Raw genomic sequence first — 20,768 nt, 5'->3', positions numbered from 1 at the left:
GTGGGGGGTATTTATCTAAAGAATTATGAACCTGGTGAAGTTTTATATTGATAGAAAATTGAAAGCACAATTAGCAGCCTAATTAATAAAACTATTGTATACCAGTTACCTACAATGTACTAGCATAGTGTACTTATATTGTACAAACAGTGGTAGAGCAGTGGAAGAGTCATAATACACATATTTAATAACAGGTGATTTGAGTAATATATGTTGGAGTGAGTGCAATTATCTAAATATTCCTTTTAACTATAGAGTAAACCCAATTTCATTACACTCTGTATGACATTATCAATATGAACATCACATTTCTAATAATTATCCTAGGAGACACCTGTAATAAAATGTTCTACTTTTGTACCATCTAGAGGAGTTATCTGCTGTGATGAATTGCATGCAGTCTTTATTTTGAAGAATTAAGAAACACATTTTCAAACCACAACTTTATGTAATATCTTCTACAGAAAATCAAATGTAAAATAAAATAGTGTCAGCTGCAAAAACGCAAGCCTTACAGGCTGCACAATGTCACCGCCAATGAACCAATAGAACAGACCAATGGATCGAAACTTGATGCATTTCTGTAGCAGTGAGGTCTAAGCCAGTATAAGATAACCTTTGAACTATGATGTCTTGGTCAACTAGATCAAAAGCCACCTGTTCAACCATGATCCTTTGCTATATAAATGTCACAGGTAATAATAGGCTTTGAGTACATACACACAGGAAAATGTGTATTTTAAAAACATAAAACAAACAGCACAGAATTATACATATGAACATAAATAGGAATATATACTAAATCAAAACACTATCAATAGATGATGGATTTTAGATATCATCTATTCAGCTGAACATTGATTGAAGCTGTATGAAAATAATGCATATTATTGCAATACAGTTACATAATACTGTAAGTAAAATATCGTGGACACACTTTTTTGATTATTCAAATTCAGCCGCACTTAAAATAAACTCCCAATATTCACAAATTGGTTGCTGTCCTACTTCTCATTAAAGATTAATGATCGCATACAGTTTCCCATCAACAGTTAATAAAATGTGAGATAAAATGTGAGATTTAATGTGTTCTTGATTTCTATGTCCCCTGGATCAATTCTTTGAGTATAAGGGGAACTTTATTTTTTTCATCAATTGATCAAATATCTAAAGCATGTTTCTCAAAGAATTGGAACCATCATTATTCCTAATTATGATCATACCCTTACAGATATTATTAATAATGTACAGTAAATCATATTTCTCACATTAACACCATCAATCAGTGCCAAATCGATCTATTTTGTAAAAAAATTAAATACATATGGCATAATATATTTAAATTATAGCTGGATTTTAACAAATCCCCTCTCTTCTTCCAGTAGAATGTAATATATGTAATGTTAACAAACTTCAGTATCTATTTTTTCTTAATTTTCTTTCATTGAATTGCAATTTCTACATTCCCTGCTCTTTAATTTTTCAACCATATGAATGCTGGTAAAGAAGGTCAGGTGTTCTCTAATATTACAGACAGTACCTAAGGCTTTAAACCTCCGAGTTTAATAAAGTCACCAGGATGTAATATGATGAAATGGGACAGGATGATGTTTCCAGCCTATACCAAGTGGTTTTTTAAAGATGCATAAGAAATGAAAAGAAACTAAAATTAACAGGGCTTGTTTTCCTTTCTTTGGGAAGGTGAATATCTCTTGGAATCAAGGCATACTGCATGACTGGGAAGGATTGGTTTATATTTGTTGAACCATCCCGACATCATCTGAACCAATGCTTTGCAGAGACCTGCAGATTGGAGATTATCTTTTTGCTAAATATTCATCCAATTGGATTTGCACTGATGAGTGGAGCAAACCTATTTTCTAGTAAGTAGAAACTACCATGCTTCTCATTACCAAAATGCCTTATATCTCTGTAAAATATTAGACAAAGTGACTTTTGAAAGTGGCAATAACCTTGTAGGCAATTTTCACTGGGAAATATGAATGAATATAAACATGACATGAACACTATTTCTATAAAACTACTTGACTAAGGACTATTTTCATTTTTATGACAAAACAATCCTACCAGATAAAGTTGACCTTGGTTGGACATTTACAAATAACCACTGTATTCTCAACAATGGCTGCTGAAGTCTTCACAGATATTGTGCTAAGTGACAAAAAAAGAAAATAAATGGAATTGAAACAAGAATTGGTGATGGAGTTCTAGCTAGATATCATCCAATTACCTCGTTTTGAGCTTTTCTTGCAAACTCAAGTAATTAAACCTGGAAAGATAATCTTTCAAGCAGAAACAGAACTGCAAAATTAAATATAGCACAATATTTCTTAATTACATTTGGATTCCTTACTTTCTGCACTCCTATACCATAGAAGATAATATTAATGATATATGAATATCTTCCATAGCATGACACACCGTTTCGTTTCTTTCTCTCTCTCTGCCACCCGAGAGTACTCACAGTGTCATTGTCATTGATTTATTATCATTGAAACAGGGCCAATGTTTCCAATACAACACATTTGTGTCGCTGCCTGAATGACGAGTGATGTGGATTGGGTGGTTTTACTCTGTGAATATCTTTTCAGGAGGGGTCAGAGGGCGCGTAGGATCAATGCAGTGTCTAATGCACATAATCCTCTGCAATGGAATAAGGGAGCAGGAGGGGGGTTACTGTAAACAAATACATCTGCCATTATTTTCAGTGTTCCCATCTGTATCCATTTCTTCAGCATACAAATCTTTGAATGTACACAATTGTTATATGTCTAAGTTGACAAGTTTGAATTGTAGGACTACTATCTTTTGCCTTTAAAAGGCGGAAACTGGTTAGTCCGACATGAGGCGTCTCAGGCGTGAGTTTTCCTAACCCCTCTCTTCCCCTCTAGTAACTTTCTTAGACACAATCAAATCAAGAGCACTTCCCAGGGTAAATATTACAATAAAAAACGTGAATAGGTACAGATGTTATTTTGCTGTTGCCTGCAGCAATTTTAAAAGTGTGCGCTCAGGAAGCCAGAAGATTGGAACGATATCTCTGTAATTGTAGTAGATAACACAGGACTCATTTATACGGCCCGGAAAATTGGACAGTCCTGCTAGCTGCCTGGAGGCATAGAAATGTATGGAGAAGTACATAAAATTTGTCAAGCACAAAATAGTGGTTCCAAAACTGGTAAAACTGCTGTTCCTGAGATTGTAGGAGCACCAGAGTGGGAAAACTGCAAAGATGAGACATTATCCTACCAATCCATTAGATCATTGTTAATGCATCTCTCAGGCCCTGAGAGAGGTATATAATGAAGATGACAAAGAGCAAAACGGGAAAACAACACCGGGATAGGTTAAAGATTTACAATACAAACTTTTTTCATTGTATGGGCCCTATTTACAACACTTTAAGTCATGAGTTATTTAAAGAATGCTTTGATTAATAAAATAGTTTTGTTAAATCAACAACAGTCAAGAACAGTTTTATGAATCCATCAGATAGACTTTAAAAAAGGGCCCAATGGGCCCAAAAAGGCTGATTAATAATATCTCGGAGGACCACAGCTGATCCAAACAAAGGGGTGTCCTACATTCTCATATAAATATAGATTGTCCTAAATTTTAAGTGCCTTACGGTGCCTTCTTAATGAACGGCTTCCTGTTAGGGTATTTCTACTGTGTTTCATTAAATTAAAAAAGGGTCCTTGCAAAAATAAAAAATAAATACAAAAATAAAAACACATATCCAATGCACCGACTTATACTGGGACCAGGGTATGTAGTCTATCAAGCTCGTCTTTCAATAATACTTTTACTGTCATCATATTGTATTTTTACTGCAGTTTGTGTTGGTAATTTCAGCAAATTTATTTGCAAATCATAATTACGCAGTATAATATTTGTTAAAGCAAAACATCCAGTACAGGCACTCTGCCATTTAAAAGAATGCTGCACGTGGAACAAAACAACTCACTATATTTCAAAATTATAGATCGTAGATTTGAGAGTAGGAAGCCGAATGACATGCTATTCAAAAGGGAGATTGTGTGTACTGTATAAGAATGCTTCAATCTGCATAAGCTGAACACAAACTTTTGGTGTGTGAGGAAATATATATTTGTCCTTATCATTAGTTCCATAAAAAATAGCAGTAGAATAATTATATATTTAACATTTTCTAACATACTGCTTAAGTCAAATGAAAATAAAAAATACAAATTCAACTGATTCTTCTAAAACGTCACAGAAGTTTTTCTCTTGCTTTGTTCACACATTTACATGTTGATGTTCTTATCACCGATTCATAGCTGTGTTTGCACGGGGGGCTGGCCAAACCAAAATCAACAAATAAGTTCAGGAAACAAGCCTCATGTCCAGACTGGAACAATGCTTACTATCTAATAGCACACACATATCTCTGCCAGTTCTCCCCTCTGTATAAACACCAATGTCAGCTCAGCCAATGGTATGATGACTTTCCATCACCTTTTACGGTTTGTGTTGACATCCCTCCAAAAGCGAATGGCTCTAGACAATGTTGTCATAAAAAGATACAAGCTGCAATACTTGTCTCATCAGAGTTATTATAACCTGTTGTGGAGGAGCACAGTTAAGTGTTCATTTTTGCTTTTCCATTTTACTTTTAGGTTCAATGTAATTGAAGGTTTAGGCACTTAAATCATACCATCAAGTATTTGAGTCTTGGTCAGTCTTAAGAAAGCATTACTTTTCCATGTTATACCCCATAGACACCAATAATCTTGGACAACCTTACCTGACAGGTAGTTCAAGATTAGTTCTGATTGGGGTCTGTGAAAGCAGACAAGACAGTGTTTTAAAATACTGCTGTGGAACTGTCTCTCACAAGATGGGGATTCTTTTTTGTAGGGATTCAGAAGGAAGTTTTAGTAACAGAAATTGTTTTACTTTCCAAGACAAGTGTTATCATACTTCTGTAAAGCCCATGATAAAAATGTTCTCAAGCAATCATAATGTCCCTTATGGAGGTGGGGGGATAGGTTAGTCTTGGGCACCTGTGACTGGTTTGTCATGGTAAAGGTTGCTTACAGCGGAGTGCTCTACTTTAAAACCTACCATTTCAAAATGATTCAGGGCACAACACAGCTTATGATACTTGGCAGCAACAATCTGAAACATGGCATTTCAGAGAGGCTCTCAGGTAGGTTTAGCGTTTAACAACGGATACTGGGCCAGGCTGTCTAACCTTGGACATTTCCATTTAGCTACAGTACATCTGGTGTGTCTGAATGATGTTTCTAGAGGAGCAAAGAGTTGATTATAATAAATTATTATTGTTTTCATACTGAATGTCTTATACAGACAATACTTATATTTAACAATTTTGGTATTTTCAGCAAAGTACATGATTTATTATTAATGTATTATTTATATATCAAAAGCCCATTAAAACTCCATATTGGCAATACTACTATTAAGACTACTACTATTAATAATAGTACTACAACAACTACTAATAATAATAATCCTTTTTTGAATGGAGACTGAATTATGTATGATCCCAGAGAGCTGGAGACTAATAAATCACTAGTCTTTAATCTAAATCAGTGGTATCAATCTAATATTATTTTGCAATAAAACAGAGCCACTGTGGGTGCCTAAACTCAAGAACTGACATGTCTGACTACAAGATGAACACCAAGCGCTTAGTGAACAGAAATTAGAAGCAGGCAAGGCAAGAACATGAAATATGACTAACTTTATTCTCTTTCGATGGCAAAAACAGATACAAAGTCTGCAAGAGAGAATCTCACAATTTATGCTCCTGCTTTCAAGCCAAGGCTCCTTTTAACTGAATTTTACACCAATTCAACAAGATGCATTGTGGGGGAAAAGCAAGACCTCCTTTGGCCCGAGGGAGGCTGAAGAAAATGCAATTATGTCTCTCGCCTCAATTCGTCCCCTCTCTCTCCTAACTGGATTTGCATTCTGCCTTGGATGTTCGGTTCCAGGAGCACACACAAACATATCAAAACTAATTCTGCCAATGCTATTTTATCTAGCCTTTAGGGCTTTCCTTAAGAAAGGCAAGACATATAGTTGGATATTTGTGTTGTGAACAAAAACAAAAACGAGAGAAAGGAACGATATTAAAAAATATTATTTATGTCGTAATTCATATATATATATATATATATATATATATGAATTACGACATAAATAAATATTTTTTTGCCATTTAAAATACTAGTAAGGAGGGGTCTTTATCAGTAATACATTTTGCATGCAGGTGGCGATGTGTTGAGGGCTTAATTTATTCACTTTCTATCCTGGTTCCACATATATGAAATACCTAGGGGAAACCAGTGGGATACAATAATAATCTAATAAGAAGACTTCATAAAGTCTTCCTTACAGGTGAGGATTACATGGTACCCTAGTGACTGTCATTAAATGTTCGATTATAATTGAAATGAAAGGTCATTTTTATTAAACAAGCTGGGAATCCTACCCCAGTAGCGAGTACCCTTTCAATGTGTTGCTCTGAATTTCCCTAGGCTCAATGGTACAGGGAACCTTATTTTCAGGATGTATGTTCCTGCACTCAAATTAGAAAGTGGAAGACGTTTAGCCACCAACAGCTGCTAGGATGTTTTTTATTACAATGCTCTTTAAATACTTGTTTTTAAATTGTCAGGCACGTCGACATTGTGCTGTAGTGTAGGTCTATAGCAACCACATTTGCAAAACACTGTTTTTACAATGTAGTGGCATCAGTGATTCACTATAGTAACGGAACAGGGCCCTGGAGTGTAATGGAGGAAAGAGCAACAAGGGAGCACCACTGACCAATAGGTTAACCAATACTTTAACCAGTGGCAGTGGAAGCTTTTTACGATGGGGGGGGGGGGGGGGGGGCTGTTTTTAGTGTTCCCAATAAAACAATTCATGAGTTACTATTGAAAATAATTAAGGCCCTACATAAATCTTCAGAAAATATATATCAGTTGCAACCAAAGCATGAAAAAATCAGACATGTTGTTCTAGTGCTTTAATTATGAAGGTAATTTAAAAAGCCTTACAAACAACGTTTCATTTTCTTATTTCATGAAAAAAACTGATCTGAAATTGAAGAAACGTGAAACTAGCATTATTTTTAATTGCAATTTTATATACATGTATAGGTAGAAATGTTTTACAGTAAATCGCTTACAAAAGTCCAGCAAACTTTGTAGACTGACCGGTGCATGTACAGTATTTCACAGTAAATAAAGTTGGAACACAAAAGTGAGCCCAAACATACCTGTACATTTACAGTTTACACACATTCAATTTGAAACAAAAATGCGCTTGCTAGATTTTTCAGACACTGCCAAGCTTGCTCGATAACACTGACAAACATACCTTTTTTTTAGTTGCAGACTTTCTTTTTGTTTGTACAGGAATACATGTGATCACGTGAGCATTCCCTAGGGCTTTACCAGAAAACTGTTCTTCATTTAAATTTAAGGTACCTCCTACATAAAAGCGAACATGGTTTGTGAAGTTTTTATCTACCTCTTAAAAAATGTAAAACATGTAAAAGAATAAAAGTACTGGTACTTTCACCTTCAGGCTGCATCCAGTTGTTTGATTTCTACAAATTGCCATTCAAACAGGAGACTAATTGCTATTTCTGGTGGGCTTACTGTATTGCAGCTGACATTGGCAGATACCATTCAGAGGGTGTGTACTAGAACGGAGATTTTCTTTCATGAAGTGGAGAAAAGGTTGAATACATAAAAGAAAACTGTATTTACCTATTTTTCAGGTTAAAAGGAATCTCAGTTTCCTAATATACAGATCTACCTCTTACATGCCATAAAGAGACTCAGAGTTGGGGGGGGCAAAAACATATTTCCAGCGACCCTGACGTCTTCATTTGGGGGGGAGCGTCCCTCCTGGCCCCATGGTTCCACCACCTGTGACTAAACAAAGTAATCAATGATTTTTTTATTTTTATATTTTCTATAGGTTGAACTGCTTTTTAGTTATTTTATTAAGTTCAAGATATTTTCTGGGGTTTTTTTTCTATTTAGATTTTCTTTTATAGAATGAAGGTCATAAAAAAACTAAAGATTTTTCAACCCCTGATCAAGTGGCCTCTGTAAATCACAAAACCTTTCTCCCTTTGCTCAAAATAATCTGTTCTCATGTCCAGTTTCCTTGGGGAATGCCTTTTGTTGTTTATTGTCTTGGATGTATAACTCAATTAATTATTAGCTTCTTCACTGAAATGTAAATCCAGGTTTTTCGAAGACAATCAATAGCGAAGGTCATGTAGTCGGATACCATAGAAAGAGCATTACAGAAAACAACGAGTAAAGGATCGTCAGCCCCACACAGCCACAGAACCTTCTGAAGAGCATCACGTGCAAATCTCTGTTTCAACTCATGGAATGTTGCCCTTTAAGTCATCTATTTATCTTGTTTTAATTATATTAGAAACAGGCAATATTCAATTAACTGACTAACCAAGTGCAGTAATCAATGGGCTGGGTGGCAGGACCCTATATCATGAGCCTCTATACAGTGACAGGTCATGAATTTACCCCAGGAGACTTCAAACTCTTCCTAAACCACACAACCCATATACAAGCCAAATTGCATGCCTGTGATTCTGTGGACGACTGATCTTCCGGAGCAGAAATAGGCTTAAGGAACCTGCAAGTACATTTTCAGACATTATACCTACAAGCTATCACAGAAGTTCCCAGGTGGTGGTAAAATAAAATAAAAATCTCCATATGGAACTGCATTTACCCATTTCTACACATTAAACTGTTCACCTGCTACCCTGCACAATTGTTTGTTTCTAAAAAAAAAAAAAAAAAAAAAAAAAAAATGCATTGTGCCTCCTTGTATTCTATTTCCAAATGATCCATCTATTCTGAATATCAAGAAATATTGATCATAATAAAATGATACCATGGGCATTTTGCCTAAAACAAATGTTTCTTGCAGTTTTCTTGCAGAATTGTATTCTATATGTACATGACAGTCTAAACACCTCTAAACTACCCTAATTAGGCTGTATGTTTTTGGTCCTGTACTGGTAATGGTCAAGAACAAGGTAGTCAACAGCTTGGAAAAGGTTGGAAATCACTGAAAACCAATCGCAACATCAGTGATGAATCAGTACCAAAAAGGGTATTTCAGTCAGCTTTAAGTATGGACCACCATTTATTGAAAGCAAATACATCATCATTTGAGCATAAATGTCTGACGCAGGCTGTGGAATAATGGGCGACCAAGTGTCCAGTTTTGGAATAGACAGTTCAGTTGAAATGATATTATAACTTAAGATAAAAGAAATACAAAGCGTAATGGATAGCTACAGAATGAGGATCAATGGACATATACATCTTAAAGAGTTATTCAAAGGGTTAAAAAAAATTCAGTGTTGTGGAAAGGCTCTGATACATATTACAGCTACCCAGAGAAGCACACAGGCACACCTCACAGCACTGTCCTGATCAGTTCCCAGTAGGATGTCATCTGAATGGCTTGCTGCAATCTCCTGTTCTTGAGCATGTGCAGACAAACAGTTGGAAATGCTAACAAAATTACAACTGTGAATAAACTGCAGGGGGGCTTATTGAGCCAAAATACATCCTCTTCCATTAATCTAGTCTGTTCCATGCAACCCGCTTTTGCAAGCTTATAGAAATGGTTCAGCTTGTTTATGGGCCACGGGGGGCAGTTAAGACACAGGGCTGCCTGTTTTGAAGTGTTTGTCTGTTATGAGGAAAGGGTCTGGGAACGTGTGCATTTAGTTGTCTGGAACAGCAGGGAAACTGCAATCAAAACACAGCCATCATGTTCAGCTGTTCATTTGGTTTTCTGGAAACTTCCTTCTGTCAATTTAAATGTATTTTGAACTTGGTTGTACCATCAACATTTAGGTCACTTGTTTTCTCATTTGCTGCTTGCAGTGAGGCAAGCAAGCTATAACATCATAGCAATCACTCCACCAGTCCAGTTCATACTGGAAAATATGCAATTTCTTTCATCAATTCACTTGGATTCGTGGATGGCATATGTTCAAATAACGTTTGTTTTGGATTGCGCTTGTGATGTGCTGAAGGAAACACATAATACCATTATTTAGCTCTAAGCAGATGAATATAAAACAATTAAGTCAATTATTGGTTAAATAGAATGTTTTTATTTTGTAATGATTAAATCAATCATTGATGTATTCATAGCATTATTAGGACCTTTGCACTCATGTGTCAAATTAATGAGTAAATCAATGGGCACAAATATCTGTAATAGACAGTAATGGCCTCTTAAAGAACTCGCCATAGCACAGCTGGAATGACAACAAATACATGGATTGAAGATATTGTTTTCAGTCAGGCAACAATCTTTTATTTCCTAAATATGCTAAACACTGCCTGGCTAAAACAAAACAATCCAGCTACAATAAAGATAAGTGACTTTAAATCCTTTTTTTTCTACACAAGACAGAATAACAACATTCAAATAAAAAATATGTTGCAATGAATTTATAATGAAATTATAAATTCATTGCAACATATTTTTTTATATATTTATAATGTAATTATAAGTATGCAACATTATTTCAGTACAACAGCATAATGCTCTGAGGTTTAACATATTGTTGAGAAAATAGAAACGATGAACCACTTAAAACAAGTGTGAGCATTTATACTTGATAGACTATTAATAATAAATGGCGAAAGTGTATAATGACTCGTATATAAATGATGATGCCATCATTAAATGGATGGAATGGTTGGAAATAAGATTCAATCCTATTCAACCACCTACACTATTCTACTGCATAACATACAGGGGTATACTCTAGCAAAGCTGAATATTTTGTTAACATTTGATCAATTCAGATATTCTCCAGTGAGCTCTATAAATGAATGGACATTTTAGAAAAAAAAGCCATCATAACAATGGATTTAAATGTTGACAGTACATTTGAGACACTTAGAAACTTGCAATCCAACTGCCACAAAATCTCTTTCTACCAAGTTTCAGGTTGTTTTGTAAAAATGTACTCCAGTTATTGTGGTACTGCTGTTGGTGGTAACAGGTGATGGATGGCACATGTACACCATGGTGAAGACGAAATGGACACTCGCTGAGAAGCCATGAGAAACTGAGTAAGCCGAGACAATGGCACCCCGAAGTGCACACTGATTTTTATCTGGAACCTGTATCTATGTTCACTGGTGAGAAGATGCATCACAATCTGTCTGTAAGCTTTACATCATTTCACAGACAAACAGTTGCTGTTAAAACACAACATTTAAAGACAGCTGTATCCTGGTTCAAAAAGCCATGAAGAGTAAAACTTGCAGGAAGTTGGCTTGGCTTTATTAATAATTTGTATACCTTGAAACTATGCTAAATATTAAAAAATCAATCATTTTACCTTTAGTAACAATGTATTTGAATTTAAAGTAATAACACAACTGTTACATTGTAACTAGTAAGGAATTACAATTTAATACATTGATTAATTATACATGAATTCATCATGAACTATGACAGCGTTCTATATACAGTAAACTATTGTTTACTTGAGGTCAATAAAAAATGAATTAAATAATTTAGTAGGGAACTGTGTGTTGGTTAATAATTATGTTAAAACAATACATTGTCATCTGATGCCAATGCAATCAAGCTAACATACAAATAGATGCATAAGGCACATGACTGAACATCTCTTTCAGCACAGAGAATCAGAGATTTATTGATGGCAATTGTAGATGGTTTAATGAACTGTGATGGGTGCTCAGGGCAAATTTGGCCGGAGGCCTCATCCGTGGGTGCGCAAAGGCTACCTGCATAAGGCCGGCTGAAAAAACATAAACGGTTACATGCATCCCAGGGCTGCAGCTAGGAAGTGGCTATGAGCCACCACCCCCGCCCCCCCCCCCCCCCCCCGGGACGAGGCACACTGCAAGGTGGTGGCTGAGGTGGAGGAGGCCGAAACAAAAGAAGCGATATGAGAGAATAACACATGGAGCCTTTATGCGCTTGCTGATGACATGTTGGTTAGAGGCGGATTGTCCTGCAGAAAAGCAACCAAGTTTACAACTTTTATACTTCCAAGCCAAAACACTATGGGATTATTATTATTATTATTATTATTTATTTCTTAACAGACACCCTTATCCAGGGCGACTTACAATTGTTACAAGATATCACATTATTTTTTTTTTACATACAATTACCCATTTATACAGTTGGGTTTTTTACTGGAGCAATCTAGGTAAAGTACCTTGCTCAAGGGTACAGCAGCAGTGTCCTCCCATCGGGGATTGAACCCACGACCCTCCGGTCAAGAGTCCAGAGCCCTAACCACTACTCCACACTGCTGCCCTGATTACTATAACCTGAGTGTAACATGCATAGCTTCTCCAAAAATCTGTAAAATAGTGGGCTTGTGGTATAAGAGAATATCCACACCTGAAAAAATTATAATGTCTCCAAAAATGTGATCCCTGGACTGTATATACCCTGTGGTCGAAATGCAAACTTGTACTCAAGCTTTATAGGTAACAATTAAATATATAACCTAAAAAATAAAGCAAAAACAAAATGTGTTTAACTTGCTATTTGGGGGTTGCAAACTTTCCTATTCTGGAGCAAAAAAAAAAAAATACATAAATGGATGTCTCAGTAAAAAACTGTCATTCTCCTCCCCGCTGAATGCTATTATCTAGTACTCACTGTCTGAGTACAAAATAAATGATCTGTGCAGAGATGAGGAAAATTACTATGCATGTTCTGATACAAAAAAAAAAACATATCTGCTGAGAGACTCCTCTGTTGTGTTTTAATTAACTACACCATATAAAAGAATTTATCAAGTGCTTTGTGTTGAAATATTATTCAAGACCCTATTGACATTAGCGTATGTGTTTAATGCTTATCACCTACACTGCAACATTTTTCATCAGGGATACTGAAACAGCTTGCATATGCCCTTGAGTTTGTGACTGATTGAGTCAGGACAGGTCTTTAGTTTAACCAGAGGTACTAGAACTGGGAGACTGTCCTGAATGAATCTTTTAGAAGTAGAAAGTGATATGACTCAGTATTCAAACATATGGTAGAAGCTTTAGCAATTCAGTGAGTTTAAAGTACCTAAGTCTTGGCCTATTTGAAATGCCGTCTCAGTCAAGTGGAAACTGAGCATCATCACAGGTGACTTGGTTTATATTGCATTGAAAGTGACCAAAAAACATGGCAGAGAAGTGCCCAGCTTGTCACTACAATGATAGGAGACAGCTATTTAATGAAGTTCTGAATTACAGTGCTGCCAGGCTCAGAATATAATCACCAGTTTCCAAGTCTACCCTTGAGGAACTAAAGATTCTTTAGATAGCAAATGTCATCTTTTAAATACAACGGTGCAGCAAACACGGCCTTGACAAGAGACAGTTAGAAGGGAGACTCAAATGCAACCACCGAGATCAGGAAATAATTCAGAACATTATTCCCTAAGATACATACAGTACTGTGTAGCAGGTGATAGTGCTCCAGGTGGAAATGTTTTGACCCATAATTCCTAAGTGCACATCATAGAAACCATCCTCAAGCATTAAAGCAAGAGCTTGAAAGACAGGGCAAGGCAGGGCAGGGGTCACAGTTCCAACCTCATGCCCCCCCCCCCCCTTTTTGTATTTCTTTTTTTTTTTAGTTATTAGATCTTCTGTTAAAAATAACTACTGTTTGTTTATTTTGAAAAATAAAACATCAATGCATCGATTATCGTTGATAAATGCCTATAAATCGAATATGAAATTAGGGTGCCGATTGCACCTCTAGTTCTCGTGCATCTCTTCTGAGCCAAAAAACATGACTTCCGCATGTACCCTCACATGTGCTCTGAAACGTACCAGCGCATGCCCAGTGAAGCGTTGTATAAGCTATATTACCTCCGTGTGGAAACACACTAGTTTGTGTGACAATCATGGTCCATCTAATTTTCCATAAGGAAGGAACTTGTAGAACTTGTACCTGCTTTTGTTTTGTGTAGTAGATATCTTTCACACTGTACATGTTTCCTTTGCATGATGTATTCTTACGATTAATGTTGCATTCAACACAAAAAAACCAAACAAAAAACATCTGTGCTGTATAAGTGGTTGCAGGTAAAAGAAAACCAAGACAGAGTAGTTCTCATTTCCAACTAATGAAGGGACCTACCCGCAATTCTAGCAGCACTGTGTTACTTCAATATACACCCCCAAAGTCCACCTGATTCGGAATGGTTTGCAGAATGGACACGTATCAAATAAACTAGCAAATGAGATTCAGAAACAATGTATTTCCTTTAGGAATGAGGTCTTTGAGGATGATCTGACCTAAAAAAACAAATATTGCATTTTTTCATCCTTCGTATTTGGTTTTCATTTGCATTTCCTGACACAACACATGCACAATCATCTACACACCATTGAGTGGGAAAGTTGAAATCAGCCACAAATTCCATCTCCCTATCAGTTTCTGAACAACCTGATGTTGAAATATTGTCTGGCATTATTTCAGACGTTTCCTGTGTACAGTCACACTGTGTTGCTGAGGAAAATTTGAATTGAAACTGTTAAATACACACACACACACACACACACACACACACACACACACACACACACAGTTGTTGTCAAAAGTTTACATACCGCAATGGAAATCTATAATTCCTAGAAATTTCTCAAACAACTAATTTTAGGAAAAATCTTTTGTAGCAAAAGTTTTGCTTTTGTGAATGAAGAAAAAAAAAAGTTACAAAAAATAGATGTCGACAAAAATGTTAATTCAAAAGTATTCATACCCTTTGATGCTATGATAGTATTGTATACAAGGTGCTAAACATTTCAATATGATAATGCAGAACCTAATTCTAGAAAAGTCTAGAAAATGCTGGATTGTAGGTGAACATTCTTAGACAGTATAAAAGGGTTAGGCATAGGATGAGCACTGTCATTACCAGTAAGTCAATATGGGAAAAAGTAAAGACCTATCTGAAGGCCTTAGGCAGAAAAGTATTTATTGTCATAAAGCTGGAGAAGGATACAAGAAGATTTCAGTATCCCAATTTCAACTATTGCTTCTATTATCAAGAAGTACAAGACTCGTGGTACTGCCACAATGCTGCCTCGGTCTGGAAGAAAGAAGGATCTTTCACCAAGAACAAGAATTGTGAGGAAGGTTAATAACAATCCGAGATTGACTGCCAAAGATATTCAAAGTGAACTGTCTGCAAGTGGGACTGGGCTTTCCATTTCAACAATAGGTCGAGTATTGCATGGTGAAGGTCTCAATTGTCGCAGGCCAAGGAAAAAGCCACTCTTAGGAAAACGTCACAAGGACAAATCGCTTAAAGTTTGCAAAACGGCATTTGAAAGATAGATATGAGTTCTGGTCAAAGGTTTTGTGGCGTGATGAAACAAAAATCAAGCTATTTGTTCACGCTGATAGTTGTTACATTTTGATAAAGTCTGGTGAGGCGTACAAAGAAAACACCACCATACCTACTGTACTGCTTGGAGGTGGTAATAGCCTTCTATTGGGCTGTTTTTCCCTCCAATGCCACAGGGAATGTTGTTCCAATACATGGTAAAATGGATTCCATAGCATACCAAAAGATATTGGCCAATCATCTGAAACCCTCTGCTACAAAACTTGGTTAAAGCGCAACTGGACGTTCCAACAAAATAACGATCCAAAGCACACACCAAAATCTACTTCAGAATGGTTAAATATGAATAAAATCAAGGTTGTGGAATGGCCTAGTCAAAGTTCTGATCTAAATCTGATTGAGAATCTTTGGTATGAGTTGAAGAAGGCTGTGCACGAGAGGTCCTCGTAATTTGAATGAACTGGAACATTTTTGCGTTGAATAATGGTCAAAATCACTAAAGAATTGCTGAAATAAATAATTGTTTTTTTTTTACTATTTCTTGTAACTTTTTTTCCTCATCCACAAAAACAAAACTTTTGCTACAAAATATTTTTCTGTAATTATTTGTTTTCAAGAAGTTTCTAGAAATTATAACATTTCCATTGGGGTATGTATACTTTTGTCTATAACTGTATATATAGAACAATGTATGGACTGCATTTCATCAAGGGGTTCTGTGACATCATAAACAAGTACCCCCACCGAAAACATGGTGCCCTCCCATGGTGCAGTTCCTGGTGCCAGGCCTGTTGATGGGGTTCCAATATGGAGTTTGAAGCACAACATTTTGATCTGGTGCTAATTTGAGAAAGCTTTAGAATATACACAACATTGAACACATTGATAACAAGAAAGATATACTTTAGACCAGGGGGTATAAATAACACTCCTATTAATTAAACTTGATTCATAGGGAGAAAATGTTTTTGCTGTAAAAGACAATTTAGCACCATTGTAATTAAACTGTGTACAATTACTGCAACCAATGGGGGGGCAACATTAATTTGAATAAATTAACACACAGTATAAAGGGGGAATGGGAATTCAAAAACAGAACTAACTTTAGCACTGGTTGAACTTGTGCTTGTAAAGCTCAACTTCATCCATTTAGGTGATTGTGGCAATGCGCCCCGCCCCTGTGTGCATTTGTGTGTTATGTGTTGTATGGTGCGTGTGTTAATGTTGGTGTATAGATTGGTACACGGGATATAAACGGGTCTGTGTGTCACGTGTATTTAAAAAGTGTAGATTTGTATTTAGGCACGAGGAGAGCACAAATCACTTCACGTGCTGGTTAAATGTAATATGTGAGCACGGGGTTGCACAGAATTAATTCACGTGCTGGGATTCAAGTGAATAATTAATTAGTAATTGAATCCCAGCACAACCAGTATATATAGATGCACATTTCTTTCACTCGGGGTTGGGTGTTCGGTGAGTGGAGAACGAGTGTGGAGAAGGAGAAACTAAAATAGTAAAAGAAAGTAATAACGTAAATATAAGTGTTTCACTCACCGTGTTTGTTTTGTTTGTCTCTTTATTTTGGCGTAAAGTGCCGTGTCCTGTTTTGTGTTTAAAACCTTTTATTTTCTGTTCTGTTAATTATTAAATGCTGAGCGCGATCACGCGCTCAGCTTCACCAAAACTCCAAGTCTTTGTTTATTTATTTCCTGCTTCTGGTCTGACGGGGTAAAATGGTGTCTTAAAATGTTCAGTATTGCTTCTCATATTTACAAGAGAATATGTGAGGGAAGGTGGTACAATTCAGCTCTGAAGCTGTTTTAGATGCCACTCATGGATAAACAGACTTTTTCTCCAATGGGCAAAAAACAACCCTCTAGGAATTCAAATGTTCATCCCAGTAGATTTTAAAGTCATCACCTTTTGGATTCTGTGAAAGGTGTCTTCACGAATGCCACTACCAGTATCAGTCTGCCCTTGAGGGAATAAGATTAGATTCTGTTCAAATAAAAATAAAAAATAAAAACTGCGGAAGCACCCCACTAAGACTAAGCTATCTCCATTGTTACTGACTGAAATAAGCGGTTATATCTACAGGAAACACAAATTATGGGATATCCAACTTAAGCATTTTTTCTGACAAAGAATAAAAAAGCAACCATGTGAATTTGACAATTGCATATATCACAGATGTCTATACAGTATATTCATATTTTTGTATAATCTTAATAAATGTTTCCTTACAGAAAGTCGATACTCTGAGGTAATCCAGCATTAGACAAACACACACTACTGTGCATACTTGTTTTAAACAAGTTATACATTTACCATTCATATAGGACTCATATAGGACATTTACCATTCATATAGCAATGGGTTCAGTTGTCACAGCCCAGTTTATTAAATATGACTAGTGTTTTGCATTTACGGTTTATTCCGAATTTTACTGGACAATTTCAGGATTTCTTTTTTTTTTAACTGAACCTTGGTTTTTACTGATTTATACATGATTTGTTGTCTACTATTCAATTTTTTCCAAGTACTATTTTATTGGAAATACACAATATTTTGAGTCAAATGCTGTTTAAATTTTGACTCCAACATTGTAATAAGCAGCCTTAAATAGCATCCTAGTACACAGCAGGTACGTTTATATGTCAGAGGATCAATGACTTTTAAAACGTTGCTCATTGGTTCTCTGTCACAAACACATGATCACCTGATTCTGTTGGCCAATCAAAGTCCTATTATTGTGGCAATTGCTGGGCGTAGTAACTAGCTTGATCAAAAACTAAATTGAAATACTTACACGAAAATACAATATTTTGAGTGGATGAGGAATGGAGAGAAAATGTAAATCAGTTTATTGTTCAAAAGAAAAATAATGTTTAGAAGTATACAAAAAGCCAAATAGCAGAAGTGGGACAGATAAGGCAGAGGATGCATAGCGCTGCAAATACTGCTGCAGTGAGGTACATGTTCGTGCTGACAGAATAAACAAACATACTCAAAGTAAGAGACATGTTAAACTAAAACAAGAAAAGTTAACTGGAGAGACAAGCAATCAATTTCTGCAGCTTTTACACTCGCTTTAATAAAAGTGTGCGCGCAGAATGACTGTGTTCACCAGTTTGTCAGGAGCGGTGTGCTTTGCTGGACAGCCACTGTTTATTTCAGAGATCTGTGTTTTGGTGACTTCATGCGGCAGTACTGTCCATCAGCTAAAACATTGCCTAACGCTGACAGTCTTAATCGTAAATATTTGACAGAAAATGATGATGCTTTAGTTGTTAAGCTAATGGAACGAGGGCTCCCAAGTGGCACATCCAGCAAAAGCACTCGCGTAGAGTGCAGGATGCGCCCTATAGTCTGGACTTCGCCGGTTCGAGTCCAGGCTATTCCTTTGCCGACCGAGGACGGGAGCTCCCAGGGAGAGGTGCACAACTGGCTGAGCGCCGCCTGGGGGGAGGGAGGGTTAGGTCGGCCAGGGTGTCCTCGGCTCACTGCGCACCTGCGACCCCTATGGTCTGGCCGGGCGCCTGCGGGCTTGCCTGTAAGCAGCCCAAGGCTGCGTTGTCCTCCAACACTGTAGCTCTGGGTGGCTGCATGGTGAGTCTGCAGTGTGTAAAAAAGCGGGCAGCTAACGGCACACGCTTTGGAGGACAGCGTGTGTGCGTCTTCGCCCCTCCCGAGTTAGCGCAGGGGTAGTAGCGGTGAGCTGAGCCTAAAAATAATTGGACACTACTAAATTGGGGAGAAATGAACAAAAAACGAATTGGCGACTACTAAATTAAAAAAAAAAAAAAAAAAAAAAAAAAGCGCTTATGGAACACAGTGATGGAAATGTCCAGTGTGACTTTTGACGTCTCTCTGTTGACTTGGACTGTCCAGTTCTGTCAAGTTTCTTTTATTTTTATGATTTCAAGGCGAATAAACCTGGCTTATTTTGTGCTGATGTCATGTTCATACCTTCTGTAGATACTGTTTCCGTCAGCACAGCGATTGCCCAAACGTTCGCAAAGTACCAGCTAACTTGGGAAAATGCACAAATTCTGCTTCATCATACATGCCAGGGACATTAAACTTAATCAGATACCAGAACTGCTACGCATCATATTCCATATGTAAAGTGTGTATACTGAGAATTTATTAATTTATTATTTTTTTTTTCAGATTTTTACCGATGTTTCAATTAAAAACAATTTTTTACCGATTTTATCCCTACTTTAATATTTATAAACTAAACTCCAAAAATGTTTTTAAAGATAAAAACCAAATATGTGGAACACTAAATATGACATACAATTTCATTCAACCTATTTCCAATATATAATTATCTGTTGTCTACTCCTAAGTCCCTCAGGGTCATCAGGGCTCAGCAACACATTGCACACAGCATTCATTTATCCTCCTGTCCCCTTAATCTGGGCTGTGTCCAATTAACAGCTTTCAAATCTAAGGGCAACTATGGCAGTCACTGTGCTAGTTGGTAGGTAGGTACATAAACAAATCTGTGATAGAGTAATCTCTTCCCAGCATGGCACTGCACACACATTTTCACAAGCAAATTAATGCCACTTCTTATTTCCCATTACTGTGAGCTTATGTTCCAAATTATTATATATATAATTTTAGAACAAAACTCCACTGCTTCTGCAATTCAAGTGAGTGATTTAGCCCACTCTAATGGCCAGGTTACTTACAGTATATCCATCAGAGCCACCAAAAAAACAAAATCGCTCATATAATGATAACCAACTAGCAAATGACTCACCTGCTTTTCAGACATGAGATACAGGTATTGCTGATCCGCTGAAAAGGCCATATCCCGCAAAATTGGACCATTTTCCACCACTTGAACGGTCTCGTACTGCAGGGTACCCTGGGAAGGCCCATCAACTCTGATCTAAAACAAAACAAAGAGGTTATTAGAACTAAAATTAGATAGCCAATTGTTCAAGTGCGTATAGCAGGTTCCATAGGGCTAAGGGAGAGAGAGTGCACCAATTTAAATCAGTGAAGCTGGAAAATGTTTGACTCCTCTAGACCCCCGCAGACATCTAACAATATCAAGCCTATTTCCAATTTGATTATTATTGGCTGCTACAGACTGCCTTTCATTACCAGCATTGTCTCAGATAAAAGCCTGTAATGTGAACACAAAGCCAATAAAGCAAACATCTGTTTTAGATTCATTTTTATGCTCTCATGTTGCACCTTACTGAAGTAGCCTCTGGGCTTGATGCCCTAATGGGCCATCCAAGCTCTGTTCAGAAAAGAGATGTCTGCTCTGAAATCTAGGCTCCCTTTACCAGGTGCA

At 36.7% G+C, this 20,768-nt stretch overlaps 1 protein-coding gene across 1 annotated transcript in view; it reads right to left on the bottom strand.

The window, feature by feature from the left end:
• LOC117419781 (plexin-A4) overlaps positions 1-20,768 on the bottom strand; it is a 248,524-nt gene that overhangs the window by 111,387 nt on the left and 116,369 nt on the right. The window contains exon 4 of the mRNA XM_058985937.1: positions 20,223-20,354. Within this exon, the coding sequence (XP_058841920.1) occupies positions 20,223-20,354 (132 nt within the window). The remainder of the gene's footprint in view (positions 1-20,222; positions 20,355-20,768) is intronic.

This window comes from Acipenser ruthenus, chromosome 14 (genome assembly GCF_902713425.1).
Source record: "Acipenser ruthenus chromosome 14, fAciRut3.2 maternal haplotype, whole genome shotgun sequence".
In the NCBI taxonomy this organism is placed as follows: Eukaryota; Metazoa; Chordata; class Actinopteri; order Acipenseriformes; family Acipenseridae; genus Acipenser; species Acipenser ruthenus.
The sequence above is the reverse complement of the archived record's forward strand: the minus strand, read 5'-3'. Positions and strand labels throughout refer to the sequence as shown.